The 15546-nt window shown below is 45.2% G+C and overlaps 1 protein-coding gene and 1 long non-coding RNA gene across 8 annotated transcripts in view; one reads left to right on the top strand and one right to left on the bottom strand.

Annotated features, from left to right (window-relative positions):
• Nucleotides 1–1768, top strand: part of LOC309326135 — a 98306-nt gene extending 96538 nt beyond the window's left edge. The window contains exon 3 of the long non-coding RNA XR_014150190.1: nucleotides 1569–1768. This is a non-coding gene — a long non-coding RNA (uncharacterized lncRNA). The remainder of the gene's footprint in view (nucleotides 1–1568) is intronic.
• The window catches only part of LOC309325870 (sodium channel protein type 5 subunit alpha-like), a 214569-nt gene that overhangs the window by 35531 nt on the left and 163492 nt on the right, over nucleotides 1–15546 (bottom strand). For all 7 annotated transcript variants that reach the window (XM_081834160.1, XM_081834161.1, XM_081834162.1 and 4 more), the window contains 2 exons: nucleotides 15075–15229; nucleotides 14367–14540 (listed from right to left, as the gene is read on the bottom strand). In XM_081834160.1, coding sequence (XP_081690286.1) covers nucleotides 14367–14540; nucleotides 15075–15229 — 329 coding nt within the window. The remainder of the gene's footprint in view (nucleotides 1–14366; nucleotides 14541–15074; nucleotides 15230–15546) is intronic.

Genomic DNA, 15546 nt, shown 5'->3' with positions numbered 1-15546 from the left:
AGAGTCCTGGAAACAAAGGGCCAAGAATGCAAAGGCGAGGAACCACCAGCACTTACCCACTGACCTATCCAGGGGCAATGAGAAAATCTGGTTTAGAATTTACATTAACATCACATGCTCAATTTCAGTTGCTAAGCTAATGGGGCAGCCATTTCTCTCTCACCTTCACTGACCTCCCAGGACTGGTTGTGAGGATAATGAAAGGCGGCAAAACTGGATGGTGAACAGTGGCGTAGAACATAAATAATGAGCAGGCCATGTTGTTGTTCCAGACCCTCGTTCATTTCAGTTCAGAGCCAAGTGAAAGATAAGCTCAAACATCATTAAAGACTTCCTAGCATTTGTCCCAGGGGTATGGCTGCAGATATGTGGCATTATGTGACACCCAGCCTTGGAGAAGAGGGCACGCAAGGCGAATTCAGGCCAAAAATATGCAGGCTGTCCTCAGCCCCCCTTACCCTCACTTCTTCCGCACTGAGCCCTCCCGTAATCCTCAGCGTTTAAAGATATCCTGGCCCCACCTGTTTCATATTCTCATTGGCTGCGGACATTTTTAGCTCATCACGGCTGGTGACTTAATCTTAAGCTTTGGGGGAAACCGGTTGCTGGGTATCCACTCAAGCAAAAACTCAATACCTTTTGGCATCCGGACAAACCAGAGCATTTCCATCAGGGCTCTGTTTGTCGGCAATTATTGACCGTCCCCTGTTCGTTCAGATCTGCGTCCAAGGGAAGATGCAGCAATTGGAACATTGTGCCTGGGAGAGCCATCAGAAGCGACAGCTCAGGTCACAGACCTAGGTCATGTCCACCCCTGTACTTTTAAGCAGCATTTAAAGCAGATCCCCCCCCCAAGCAAGGGGACTCTAGTTTACCCCCTTTCAGCGCTATGATTTCCAGCACCCTTAACACACTAACATTCACAGGATTCTTTGGGGGAAGCCATGTGATTTCAATGGAAGGTGTGGATGTGGCCCGAGAGAGCCATGGAAGCACAGTCTGTGGAACCTCAGGGACTGAGCCTTTTCCTCCTTCAACTTTCCCTCCACATCCATCTTTTGCCTATGTGTCTCCTCCGTCGTAAGGCCTTCTGTTGGAATCGGTTTTCTATAACATATTGTACTACCAATATGTACCTTGGTTTTAGAACAGCTTATTTCTTGAACGTTTCGGCTCCCGAACGTCGCAAACCCGAAAGTGACTGTTCCGGGCTGTGAACTATTTTTGGAAGCTGAACGTCCGACGGGGCTTCTGCAGCTTCTGATTGGCTGCAGGAGCTTCCTGCAGCCAATCAGAAGCCATGCTTGGGTTTCTGAACGTTTTGGAAGTTGAATGGACTTCCGGAACGGATTCCATTCGATTTCCAAGGTACGACTGTTCTCAGTGCTTTTTTCCTAAAAAAATGTTTAGGGGTACTCTCATTTTCCTACTCATATTGAAATACTGCCCCTCAATGAGGCCAAACTTAAGATTCACAAAATGTTTAGGGGTATGTGTACCCCTGCGTCCCCTCAGAAAAAAACCACTGACTGTACTACAAACCTGAGATATCGCTTCCCTCCTTACAGATCCTCCTGGGTGTCAAGATCAGCCGCGGAGGCCCTCTTGGGAGCTCCACCTCCCTCAGAAGTTCACAGTGGTGGTGGCCTTCTCCATGGCAGGCCCTCAGCTGCAAAATTCCCTCCTCACAGAGGTACATCTAACTTTTAGCGAATGCTTAAGGCATACCTCTTCACCCTGCCTTTGACACCTGAAGGGCCCACCCTATTCCTGTGACTGTAATTTGTTTTGACTGTTGTCAGAGCTGCCTCTAGGTCCCAGCTCACAGAGGACCAACGCCAGGCTGATGTTATGTACAAAAGTCTTTATTGAAGTTTAATTTCCATTTCAAAGCCAGAGCGTGCAGCCCTACGTCTAAACTCTAGATCGGCGAAGTCCCGTCTGAGTCTCCGCCCCTTCCACACCAGTTTAAGATCCTAGCCCTGCTCCACCTCCTGCGCTGCTCTCTTCTCCTCTGGGTCCTCCTGCCCTCTGGGGCATTGCCCTTTCTGGACTCTTCCGACGCTGAGTCGCTTAGCTCCTCCCCCTGCCTCCGGCGTGCTTTAGGACCCGGTTCCCAATCCTCACTCTCTGCTGTCCCGCGCTCCTGTACATTTGAACTTGCTTCTCACGCCAACCCAGTGACCTTTCTCCTAACCGTTACACTACTTCTATCACTGCTTCCCCCTTCCGTGACACTGGCCGGATCTGACCTCCCTTCCGTTGTCCGACTCTCCGAGGGAGGCGTGGTAGGCTCTGCCTCGTCTCCTCTCCCTGGTGGGGAAAGCACTGGCCCCGACGCCTGGGACTCTTCCCCCCCACTCTGCTCTGGTGGGGAAGCTGGTCCTGATTTCCAACTACTGCTCTGGGAGTCCCTGCTGCCCCCTTGCTCCTGGGGCGTTCCCCTTGGGACCCCCCTGCCCCTGGCCACTGGCGCTCCCCTCTGTGAATCTTCCGATTCGCTGGAGAGGCTCATGGAATCCCTCGGACCACTGTCCCCTCCTACGCTCCCTTCGGATTCCTCCCCCTCGCTCTCCATCTCCCATCTTCCCTGTGCCTCAGCTCCTGAGCCCCTGACAACTGTTTTGACTGTTTTGACTGTTTAATTGTTGTAACCTGCCCTGGGAACTGCTGGTGAAGGCTGTCTAATAAATTTAATAGTAGTAGTAGTAGTAGTAGTAGTAATAATAATAATAATAATAATAGCCATCCGCCTTCCCCCTATTTGGTGTTGAGGATGGAGGCGGTGATGGGCCTTCAATTAAAATACAAAGTGAGCCCCAGGCAATTAAATCCTGTGGAAGCACTGGAAGCTGATTCTAACGCTTACCAAAATCTCTCTGAATCGACTGAAAATATGCAGATCAAGAATCATTAGCAAAGTAGACCAAACAATACTATTACTAATCAGCTGTGACAGGGAACGAGCTAAGTATGTAAATGTTGAAACTAAGCACTTTCTAGAGTAGTTTCAGATTCCGTTGAATCACCTGGTGTTAACAACTTCTTGGCAGGAAACATGTACTGCCTGGAGGCTAATTAGTAAAATGCTTCTTTTAGTGTCACTGACTGTGAATTTGCTCTTTTGGTAGCAAAGCTGCATTGTCTGACTGAGAGACGCAACATTATTCACTGTATTCTTCCTGCTTCCAGATTATATCATACATATATTGTTTGTGACCCACCAAATGGTGTGGGATGTTTCTGAACGTTCAGTGGGCCTTCTCTTCTCTCTTCTCTCTCACCCTCACATACCCTATTCCTCCACCTATGACAAACTATGGCATGTTTGAACTTTCCCCTATTGTTTGCGTTTTGTTGTGGTTGGCATCCATCTCTCTTGAGCAACAATGGAGTGTGCCTTTGGGGGTGAAGTCAAACCACTGCGTCAGCCCCTTCCTGAGGGCACAAGCCTGGGCAGTATTTATGGAGGTCCTGGGCTGCCCAGACAACTAGACCGTCACCGAGAGACAACAGGACTGCTCAAGGTGCCCCAACTATAAAATTGAAGAAATCAAGAGATATATAGCCGCACCGGCAGCATATCTCTTCTTTCTCATATCCAAAAATGCAAGAAGGGCTTTTACACTCGCCAGAAGCTCGGCTTTGCCCTCGCCGGTCCTGGAAGGATTCTTTAAAAAAGTCCTGTATGCTCAGAGATTTTGTGCCTGTTCATTGGGGGATATAGGAAGCCCAGAGCACTTGTTCTTTAAATGTTCCTTTTATGAAGAGGCACGTAGTGGGACCATTGATCCCCTGCTGGTGGGGCTCACTGACCTCCTGGAAAAACAAAAATTTGACCTTTTCCTGTTAGACAAAGATCATAGGACGACCCAGATGATCACCAGATTCTGTGTACAGATCTGTAGGCGCAGACCATCCCCCAAACCATCTTTTGTTAACTAGTTTGTTAAGAAAATCCCCAAACTTAGTTCCTTGGTGACTCTGGGACATCTCTCTGTGGTAGCTTATCTTAAAGTTTTAAGTGTCTATACACTTATCACATTTATAAATTTTAATTTTTTTGTTGTACATTGTTTTAAATGTTTGCTTTCCTTCTGGGATTGTACCCCCAAGTGTGTTTTATAAGCTGGGCTCCGACCATAATAAATGATCTATCTATCTAACAAGACCCTGCTCTTGGCCTCCCTGATGTGGTCCAAAGGAAAGCAGAGCAAGATGTTTGGCACCAGCTTAGCTGCAGGAGTTGCCAGAAGGAGGCATGCAAGGCCTTAGGGACTCCACGAGGGATTTGACAAGGTTTTACTCCTGAGCCTTTTCTTCTCTCAAAGATATCCCATGAGGCAGCTCTTGGGGAGGGGATTCTCACTTGTGGGGTGCCTCAAGGTTCTGTCCTCTCCCCCATGCTTTTCAACATCTATATGCAGCCGCTGGGAGAGATCATCAGGGGGTTTGGGCTGGGTGTTCATCAGTATGCGGATGATACCCAGCTCTACCTCTCTTTCAAATCAGAACCAGTGAAGGTGGTGAAGGTCCTATGTGAGTGCCTGGAGATGGTTGGAGGTTGGATGGCGGCTAACAGATTGAGGTTGAATCCTGACAAGACAGAAGTACTGTTCTTGGGGGACAGGAGGCGGGCAGGTGTGGAGGATTCCCTGGTCCTGAATGGGGTAACTGTGCCCCAGAAGGACCAGGTGCGCAGCCTGGGAGTCATTTTGGACTCGCAGCTGTCCATGGAGGCACAGGTCAAATCTGTGTCCAGGGCAGCTGTTTACCAGCTCCATCTGGTACGTAGACTGAGACCCTACCTGTCCGCGGACCGTCTCGCCAGAGTGGTGCATGCTCTAGTTATCTCCCGCTTGGACTACTGCAATGCACTCTACGTGGGGCTACCTTTGAAGGTGACCCGGAAACTACAACTAATCCAGAACGTGGCAGCTAGACTGGTGACTGGGAGCGGCCGCCAAGACCACATAACACCGGTCTTAAAAGACCTACATTGGCTCCCAGTACGTTTCCGAGCACAATTCAAATTATTGGTGCTGACCTTTAAAGCCCTAAACAGCCTCGGCCCAGTATACCTGAAGGAGCGTCTCCACCCTCATTGTTCTGCCCAGACACGGAGGTCCAGCACCGAGGGCCTTCTGGCGGTTCCCTCACTGCGAGAGGCCAAGTTACAGGGAACCAGGCAGAGGGCCTTCTCGGTAGTGGCGCCCGCCTTGTGGAACGCCCTCCCATCAGATGTCAAAGCGATCAACAATTACCTGACATTCAGATGACATCTTAAGGCAGCCCTGTTCAGGGAAGTTTTTAATGTGTGATTTTAGTGTATTTTTGGTTTCTGTGGAAGCCGCCCAGAGTTGCTGGAGAAACCCAGCTAGATGGGCAGGGTACAAATAATAAATTATTATTATTATTATTATTATTATTATTATTATGGTAGGCCTCATTCTTAGAATACCCTCTCATAAATAGATTCAGGGGAAGCCTTCATTAATGTGATGTATACTGCTTTATTGTACAGGTATTTGGGCTTTTATGCCGGGAATCTCTTATGTTTACTTCCATACCACAGTACAAATATGTTATTACGTTTTTACATCAACAATGCCTAGCGAATTTATTTCACGAAGTATCTCATAGATGCAATAAATAAATAAAAAAGATACCTAGGAACCAAATTAAAACTTCTTTTCATTCAATGAGACTTATTTCCCTGTTTTTACCATTTTATGCTTTTGTAGTTGCTGTCGTTCTCACTTGCTTGCTTTTAATGATACTTGCATCTGTAACCGGTTGCTGTTTTATTTATTTATTTTAATTGTTCAGTTGTGTTTTGTTTTTTTCTCTTTTGCTCACAGGTCACTTTGGGTATGACTGTAGAAAACTTGACTCATAATGCTTTCAAGTAAATGTCAGTAAGACCACTTGCCCCTGTAAAGACCTGAAAGATCAATGGGATCACCTGGGGAAATTCAGTTCGTGTCACCGCCCTAAAGAATATCATAGGGCGGTGATGTGGAAATAGGCATTTCCTGCTACCCCCCCCCCCCCGTACTGTGGAGTGCTGTTCCCTCTGCTATCAATTGCTTCAGGTATCTTGTAAAGCAATATACCTAACCCGTTTGCCTAGGCAGTGCTGGATTTAGGTCAGAGCAGGTAGTTCTTCTGGACAGGGAGCTGAGCCGAGGAGGTACAAAGTAATAATATTAATAAACCTATATTTTTACAGGTACCTACCCAAAGTTGGGGGACGCGGGTGGTGCTGTGGGTTAAACCACAGAGTCTAGGGCTTGCCAGTCAGAAGGTCGGCGGTTTGAATCCCCGCAACGAGGTGAGCTCCCGTTGCTCGGTCCCTGCTCCTGCCAACCTAGCAGTTCGAAAGCACGTCAAAGTGCAAGTAGATCAATAGGTACCACTCTGGCGGGAAGGTAAACGGCGTTTCCGTGTGCTGCTTTGGTTCTCCAGAAGCTGCTTAGTCATGCTGGCCACATGACCTGGAAGCTGTACACCGGCTCCCTCGGCCAATAAAGCAAGATGAGCGCTAAAACCCCAGACTTGGTCACGACTGGACCTAACGGTCAGGGGTCCCTTTACCTTTACCTCACTCAAAGTTAGTGGCGCTCCAAATCTTGTCTTCGCTCAGGGCACCATATTACCAAAGTCTACCGTTGCCCCAGGTGTTGCCTGTGCCTGTTTTGTGTGCTTGAATTCTTGTTTTATTGGTTTTCATATGCTTTAATATTACCATTCTATGCTGTATTTTTGTTTTAATTAAGTTGCCTATTTTTATATTACACAGTGCTTAAGTAATTTTAAAAACATTAAATGGTTTATAAATGTGTTTAACTTAATAAACAGATAGGCGGATGATAGAGGTTAAAACATGTGACCTGGCTGCTTGCATTCCTCCGGTCAGTAGAGGGCGGGGTTGAGATGAAGAGATAGTCAGGGGAGACAGACTTTGTGGTTTCCCACTAAACACCCAAGCTCTGCACCTTCCTCCTGCATGCTCTCACTCTCTCATCCTGCACAAGGCAGCCATGAAAGTACCTCACATGATTTAGGCTTAGACTCCAAAGCCATCCTTGTGCATATGAAGCAACTATAAATAAATAGCATGTTTTATTTACCAGTACAATTTCTGCACATTTTATTTCTCCTAATGCTAGTTATGTGTTAATTAAAGAGATGGTGGGTGGTGGGCTATCTTCCGATTCCAAGTTACTCACTCACTCACTCACTCACTCACCATAAGCCAATGATTTCCTGCTTGGCAGGGGGTTGGACTCGATGGCCCTTGTGGTCTCTTCCAACTCTATGATTCTATGATTCTATGATTTATTTATTTTTTTTGCATTGTTGAATGATACATTTCCCCATCCCTCCAATAAAGTTCACTGGGGACCAAATCAATACACTGGTTTTTTTACCATGTCACATCATCACACATTTTGAATTGTTAAACGTTAGCGAGGACATGTCTGATTGCTGAGGTTTTTTGTGGTGGCCACACATCAGCCCTAACATCAACTGAGAAGGGAGGCAAAAAAGGGCTATACGTTTAGACAAACTCTGTGGGCTTCCTTAACTTGCTAAAGGCTTCTCCTTTAGCAAGTTGGCACCATTGTTTTTGCTAGATCCAGTGCCACATTGTTCTTGAAGCAATCTGCTGTTTCTCTTATAACAAAAATGCATTGGAAATCCACTACCTTCGCATAAAAGACTTTTAGAAACAACAACATATGATTTGAGTCTGGTGGTGGCTGTTTGGGAACAACTGATTACAGCAGATTGCGCAATTACTGCCAAGGCAACACAAACCTCCATCTTGCTAATCAACAGGGGAAAGAAATCCAGAAAACAATTAAAAGTCATTAGGAGACATCAATGCATCTACTCCATACGGCAACTTCTTTTTCAAGCCGATTTGGCAGAAGGCTGGCACTCAGTCTAATTCTTGAATGAGATGTTGTTAACCTGCTAGCCACTCAAGCACTGTATAGAAGACTCTCTCTTTCTCTCTCTCTTTTGGCCCAGACGTGTGTGCATTTTGTTAAACTTGTATTGCAGCCAGACATTCTACACTTAATGGGGAAATCCTGGAAGAGGCATAGCTTTCCAGGAAACCATTTGAGAAAGCGGCAGAGCATTCACACACACACACACACACACACACATCCCCCACAAACACAAAGAGAGGGAAGAGATTTGCTGCCTGTGACAAATGATGTGCATGCAGAGTTGTGCCCTAGAAACACTGTTGCTCTAGAACAGCTATGGTATAGGGAAACTAGCTAGGCCCTCCAGGCCTCAGAAATTTCATTTTGAGCAAACCATGGCCAGCTTTCCTGGGGCGGACTTTGTATTTTGAAGGGCAAGGAAAAGTTCAAGGAAGAATCTTTATTTGCATCCCTGGCTTGAATTCTAGCTGCAGCTGCAAAGCATGAGCACACACGGTCCACTCTCGAGCCTTACTCTGCAGCCAAAAGTCTGCACTTTTTGGATTTGGTGCCTCTTTCTGTCATCCTGTGGAAAGTGGTAACTTTTGGCTACAAAGGAATAATCCATAGGCAAGCCAGGGATGTGAAGGAAGAGATGGGGCTGTGAAAGAAGAAACCCTCCTTTGCAGCCACACCTTGACCTTTGACTCACCTGGTGTCATAGAATGTCAGGTGACTGACAGGTGGACAGGCCCATCCAACTATTAGAGTGGTCTGGCCAGATCTAGTTCCCCACTTCTCCTCTAGAGCCACATTGTTGTTCTAGAACCATTCCTGACCCAGAACCACTGCCCCACACTGATGGGACCACTGAGGGTTTCCTCTGCCTAGGGCTGATTACAGATGAAGTGGAAGATCATTGACTGGGTTTCACCAAGCACTTGCAGTAAATACACAACCTGAGTGGCAACACCATGCTGATTGACACCAGTCCACATGGAAGAGCAGAATCAGTATAGTTGGCACAGTTACAGCTCCACCAAAGCAGCAATGGTTGATCTCTGTGCCTTCAACAGGGGATCAAAGCTGACCATGGCTCTCCTAATAATGGACTTGTATGATACATGTGTTTTTGAAGCACCCTGTTTATCACATTCACAGGTGCACATGTGAAAAACTTTTGATGCACACCTTAAAAAAAAAGGTGGCAGGTGATCACACCTTACAGCTACAAGGCTTGTCCAACGCTGTGTGTGCAAACTTTAGTTACCACAATGAGACTTTCCCTCCTTCTCCCTGTGCAAACTTAAATTTTGTTCTGCAGAATCCTCCAACCCTCTGGATCAGATTGAGAGGTGGGGGAAGCTGCAGGGGAGAACATAGGGAAGTTAAATTTGAGTAAGTGGAAGTAACAAACAGTATTGGCTATGGTAACTTTAGTATCATACAGTGCAACACAATGCATGTTGTTAGGATTTTTATGCAGCCGATGCTGCTGGTGTGATTAGTATAAATCACATGAGATGTCTGGGAGATTTGCCTGGGAGCAAATGTTTCAAGTCTGCAGCCCTCCTCTGTGATTTTCGACTGAGGGAGAACTGGCATGTTTGAAAGAAAATTGGGAAGTGCACCTGAAGTTGGGCAGCTAGCAAGGAAAGATTAAGGGTGAAACGCACAGAGAGAGAGAGAGAGAGAGATGAGAGAAGAAGGAAATGAGACCATGAAAATCCAGAGCCCAAGTTACTAGGCAAAACTTTCTGAAGTGCAATGGACTATTATGATAATGGAGCTAATGTTTGAAGTCGCCTTTTGAAAAGATGCGGTGACATGACATATTCTTGCTCAGCAACCTATTTACAAGCCCAGTTCCAGGAATATGAAAGAAAGGCACTCAGCAAGAGAGCTGACTTTGGGCAAGGTGGTCAGAAGAAAGTGATGGAACGCCTGTTGCCAGAAATTGCTTTGTTTTATCTCACACATGGTTTTGCTGGTTATGGTGCTTGGGCTGCTCAAATAATATGCATTTTTTACACAGCTTTTTCAAGTTTTGGTTCTTTTGCTTTTTGCGGAAGAGGCACATTGCTTTCAGATACATTGGAGCCCATTATCAGAGATCATCCTTCAGGGATTCTCTACTGGACAAAAATAGTCTTTAGTTGATGGATTATGGGAGCAAGCGAGAATCTGCTTCAATAATCCACAATGATGAAATGGTTTTTACTGTGCCACATGTAGAAATCAGTGTCAAAGACTTGCCACAGAGCTGGGTAAGTAGTGGGTGAGGGAGCAGGGGGAGGAATGGCCCCAAGCACTGGCTTTAAAAACGAATTGGATTTCCTGCCCTTTTAAGTTGCTGATCTTGTTTTTAGATTTCAGGGTAAAACTGCACATGATGGAAAAGTTCCTTCATTTGAACTCTCTCTTTTTTTTGCTTTTACAAAAAGCAGCCACATGGCCCCCACAATTTTAACTGGGCTTGTGGAAAAGGGAATCTAACTATTTGCCACTATGCAATAGCCTCAAATCAAATTGCCAGCTTTCAAAAAAAAGAGAGGGGCAAAAAACTGCAGAAGGGAACATTTAATGGTCATAGACATTTAAGCCTTCATGCTTCATCCACCACTGTTTGCAGGTTTGGGGAGGGGAAGCTATTGAAATCAGGGAATTGGTGCAAGCAATGTGTTAGATCCTCCCTCCCTCTGCACTGTGGCCCCAATGCAAATTTGTTCCTCTCCATAGTAGGGGACAGAATGCCAACCTTGTGTTTAGTTTGACTTTTAAGTAAAAAAAATTCTCAGCCCCAGGCAACAACCACTAAAAGGGGACTCTGTTGGAGCCAGAGGGTAGCTCCACCTCACTGAAATTTTTCCTCCATTCTACTCAAATCACTGAAACGTCTCCTCATGCGTTAGGGTTCATATTTCATCTAAGCACTACTCTCAACACTTGAAAAGCCACAAGTGCTAAGTGTGATCTTGTATGCTGCTCAGAATTTATTAATTTTTTTTAAAGGAACTCTGTCCACAATAAAGCGGTTCTCGGTATCAAAAGGTGAGAAGGAGGAGTGCCCATGTTTCCAAATTTAGGTAAATTAAAATATTAATAGGGAGGCTGGAAGGAGGAGAACAATATTGCCTGTACCACATAAGATATTAAGGACACAGCAGAATATAAATGAGCAGGAAATAGATGGGCAGCACCCAATGGAAGACATTTGCACAGGAGGTGGACGTTGACCAGTTGAGTCTGGAGAATACCTGGTCCGTAAATTGTGTGTATAGGTAACAATGACATCATAATTAGTCTGCAGCATCTACAAATGCCATGGATTATGTAAATAAGCCCCTTCCTACTGAAATGAGAGATGTGTGACCTACAGAAGGGCCTTGTCCAATATTTGCTAAGCAAACCTACCTAAGAACACAAGAAAAGCCCTGCTAGATCAGACCAAAGGCCTATCTAGCCAAGCATCCTGTTCCCACAATGGCCAAGCAGACTGCTGTGGGAAGCAGCCCCCTAGTAAGACATGAGTGCCACCGCCGTCCACCCTAGTGCTCCTCAGCAACTGGTGTCCAGAGGCAAAGGTGAAAAGGTAAGGACCCCTGGACAGTTAAGTCCAGTCAAAGGTGACTGTGGGGTGTGATGCTCATCTCACTTAAGGCCGAGAGAGCTGGCGTTTGTCCACAGACAGCTTTACAAGTCATGTGGCCAATATGACTAAACCACTTCTCACACAATGGAACACCGTGATGGAAACCAGATCGCACGGAAACGCCGTTTACCTTCCCGCCACAGCGGTACCTATTTATCTACATGCACTGGTGTGCTTTCGAACTGCTAGGTTGGCAGAAGCTGGGACAGAGCAATGGGAGCTCACCCCATTGCAGGGATTCGAACCACCGAATGTCTCATCAGCAAGCCCAAGAGGCTCAGTGGTTTAGACCACTGACATGCAAGATTATATGCAACTATCGTAACTAGTATTCCTTCAGGAATCTTTCTAGTCCCTTTTTAAAACCACTGAAGCTTGTGGCCATCACCACAGCTTTTGTTGGCAAACCCCATAGTACTAAATGCATTATGCAAAGAAGTCCTTCCCTTTGTCTATCTGAAACCTCCCACATTTCACCTTCATTGGATGGTCAGCCTCTGGTTCTAGAATTAAGAGAGATGTAGAAAATCCAGGCTTTTCATGGTTGGTGAGAAATTATGCAACGGTATAAAACCAATGAAACCCAATTTAGTAGTGTGATGGCTGCAGAAACAGTTTACAACTCAGCAGCCCCAATGACCCACACACTATTGCAAATCTGTGCAGTATGGAAGGCACTATTCTTCTGATAGCTCAACAACCCTCTTCCTAACAGCAGGAGCAATGTCTAACACTTTGTGAGCATTGATTGGAGCAAAGAGGAAGCTAAGTGCCCCCCAAGGCAGTGCTGGGGTGCTCGTGTATGGCTGCAACTACAGGAAGAAGTGGCTGCCAGCCTCAAATGCACTGTTCTGTTTTCTGCAGAATGCCATGCCTTCTAATGGGTGACTGCTGCATTGTCATGTCTCCTCCTTGGCCCTTATCTTCTGGGTTTGATTTTAAAAGGTGTCCAGGGTGAACATCAGCAGTGGGCCCTGATGGGATGTAGGGGACTCGGGCAGCTGAAGGAGAATGCCATGTGCTGACAGCAGGACTGATTTGGTAGCTAAGAACTTGAAAGGAACGTGAAAAAGGAATGCCACACTGCTACCAGGGCCACATATCCAAGCAGTGTGTGAACTGCATGAGTGGCAGGCAGTTGGGAAGAAGGAACGTTTGTGCCTTGATTCCTTCAGCACCCTTGTCACAGCCACAGCATTGGAGCAGCAACTGTTGGGAACACGGTGAGGAGAGAAGCTGGGAAAGGGAAGAACCAAACCAAGAGTGAAAACAAGGAGCCCTTGCTTTGGGGAGGGGACCCACCTGCTCCTTGAGATCTTTTAAGGGATGCCTGCTCTTCCCCCAATACCACTCTCTTGGGCCCATAACCTGTCATGGAATCTCTAGATGTGCCCAGAGTCCATGGAATCTCCAGGTTCTGAAGTCAAAATCTGGTCAGGGATTCTGGGGAGGGCACGTGAAATAGAGTTACAAAGGCAACATTTGTACCAAAAAAGACACTGGAAGAACCTAGGTTAAAAAACCCCAAAGTGATTAAAGGCCTTTTGAGGCAGAAATCCTTGCCTGAGAAGACTGGCTAAGATGTACAAAGTAGAATCAGATTTGGGTTGGAAATGTAAAGAAATGGAGGAAACTTTTTTCACATGTGGTGGGCACGTAAAAAGGTTAAAGAATATTGGGAAATGATTTATAACGAGATAAAAAAAATGCTTAAAACAACCTTCCCCAAAAGACCAGAGGCATTTTTGCTAGGAATCATTCAGACAGAGGTTCCTAGGTGTCAGAAAAACTTATTTATGTATGCAACAGTGGCGGCCTGAGTTTTGATAGCCCCAAAGTGGAAAGTGAGGGAGGTCCCAACTAAGGAGGATTAGCAACTTAAGATGATAGAATATGTGGAACTAGATGGTCTAACGTAAAGAATAAGCGAGCAAGAAGAAGATGTATTTAAAGAGGAATGGAAAATCTTTGCTGAATATATGGAAAATAACTGTGCACAGTTGAAAACGTTGGCAGCATTAAGGTAAATTCAACAGTATAATAAACAACTGAGTGATGTAAGATAGGAGAACTGAATAAAATGGCTATAGTAAAATATGCAGGAATGGCGGATAAATTAAATGGATCACGGAAGGGGAAGGAGGGAAGTCACTGAATGTATGGTATTGTGTAAGATGTTTATTTTGACCCCAACCTTCCCTGCCACAGAGATGCCCTGGTGAGTTTTATCACCCAAACAGCTTTATGGTTAGGATGGAACCAGCCTAAATAAGCTCCCTCAGATTTGAAAGCATTGCTCCATATCCCCTCTTCAGAAGTTCCGGTACAGCAGTGTCCCTTCTCTACTAACTAGAAGTCTTTTACCTTGCTGAGAATCCTTAAAGCATGAGGTGGCCATATACTTTTAAAATTCCTGTACTTTGAGTTTGGCAGAAATATCAACTTTGAACGGTTTCTTGTGAATGCCTGGTATTCTATGGGAGTAATTGAGCTAAGGGCTCTCAGCTCAGATGTCACCACTGAATAATCCCTTTACCTCTTGCATCTATAGATTTCATTTTACAGTGAAAAGAATGGCAAATTCTATCATTTCACTTTATACTTTTTTTAAAAAAAAGCCTAATGCCACAAGTGCATTTTAAGCTGTCCTTCATAGGACCCAAATGTAACTTAATCCACATTCAGACTGTGAACTGTGTTCACGTAGTTCAAAACTGAACTCATTCCACATTGCTGTATGAACCGACCCAGAAAAAAAACATAATACTTACATCTACAATGAGGAAATCAAGCCAACACCAGGCATTGGTGAAGTACTTCTTAAAGCCATAAGCTACCCATTTCAGAAGCATCTCTAAAACAAAGATGTAAGTGAAGATCTTGTCAGCATATTCCAACATGGTTTTAATGTTCTTTTTCTTGTCGAGGTAGATGTCTTCAAATGCCTGGAAGTAAAAAGTGGTGAATTAGAGTGCTACATTCTCCAGATGTTGTCTTTGGGGGGAATTCTTTTTCTTTAATAAAAGGCTCTGTGAATAAATGACTACATGCCACTGAATATTTATACTGATTATTACCCTGTCAGAATTGACCAATGAAGCCATATGGTGGCAAACAATGAATTCATGAATCTACTGTTTGTTCTGCAAGAAATATGATAATTTGCAACCCTGGTATGTGTGGAGGGGTATATGCAGTGTTGCACTAGGATCTTGGGCAGAGATGCTTCCAATCACCTGCCAACTTTAAACAAGAGATGTCAGGAATTCTTCCCTGGCTTGGATTTAACCCAAGCTAGAGAAGAACTCAGGGGTCTAATTAATGCTCGCTTCTTATTAGAGATGGGGATTATAAATGCCTGAAATTTATATCCAATCTTAAAGTAAAGCAAGCTTCGCTGGCATGTCTTCTCTCAACACACAACCACGCATATTTAAAAGTCTAACACAGTAAGGGAAAAGAACAAGTTTTAAGCTTACCAGAGCTCCACTGCTCAGGAGAATCATAAATATGATGAAAGTTTCAAACCAGCTGTGTTCAACTATTTGGTAGCACGTTTTCCTCAGTCTCCACCAAATCTTGCCAGGAAATTTTGTGGTGTCTACTGAACAGCACGGGAAGAATCGGACACAAGCTGAAATGATAAAGGAAGACCAGAAAGAGTTGCTTAATGCTAGGAGCTACTCGGAGGGCTCTCCCTTGTCCCAATTTAAAAACAAAAGAAAGGCCTGCTGGATCAGGTTTATGGTTCACCTAGTGCAATAGCCCCCCTAGTTCAACATTCTGTTCCCAATGTGGCCACTTTTATCTGGCCTGAGTCTGACAACATTCAGCATCACTGGATGTGCATAAGTTCTAGGGCAACGAAAGAGGGATAAAAACTTTTCTCTATCCACTATCACCATGTCATACATAATTTTAGGCACTTCTACCATGTCACCCCTTACCCGC

Source organism: Podarcis erhardii (genome assembly GCF_964252035.2).
Source record: "Podarcis erhardii genome assembly, chromosome: 12".
Classification (NCBI taxonomy): domain Eukaryota; kingdom Metazoa; phylum Chordata; class Lepidosauria; order Squamata; family Lacertidae; genus Podarcis; species Podarcis erhardii.
This window is presented reverse-complemented; position numbering and strand designations above follow the sequence as displayed.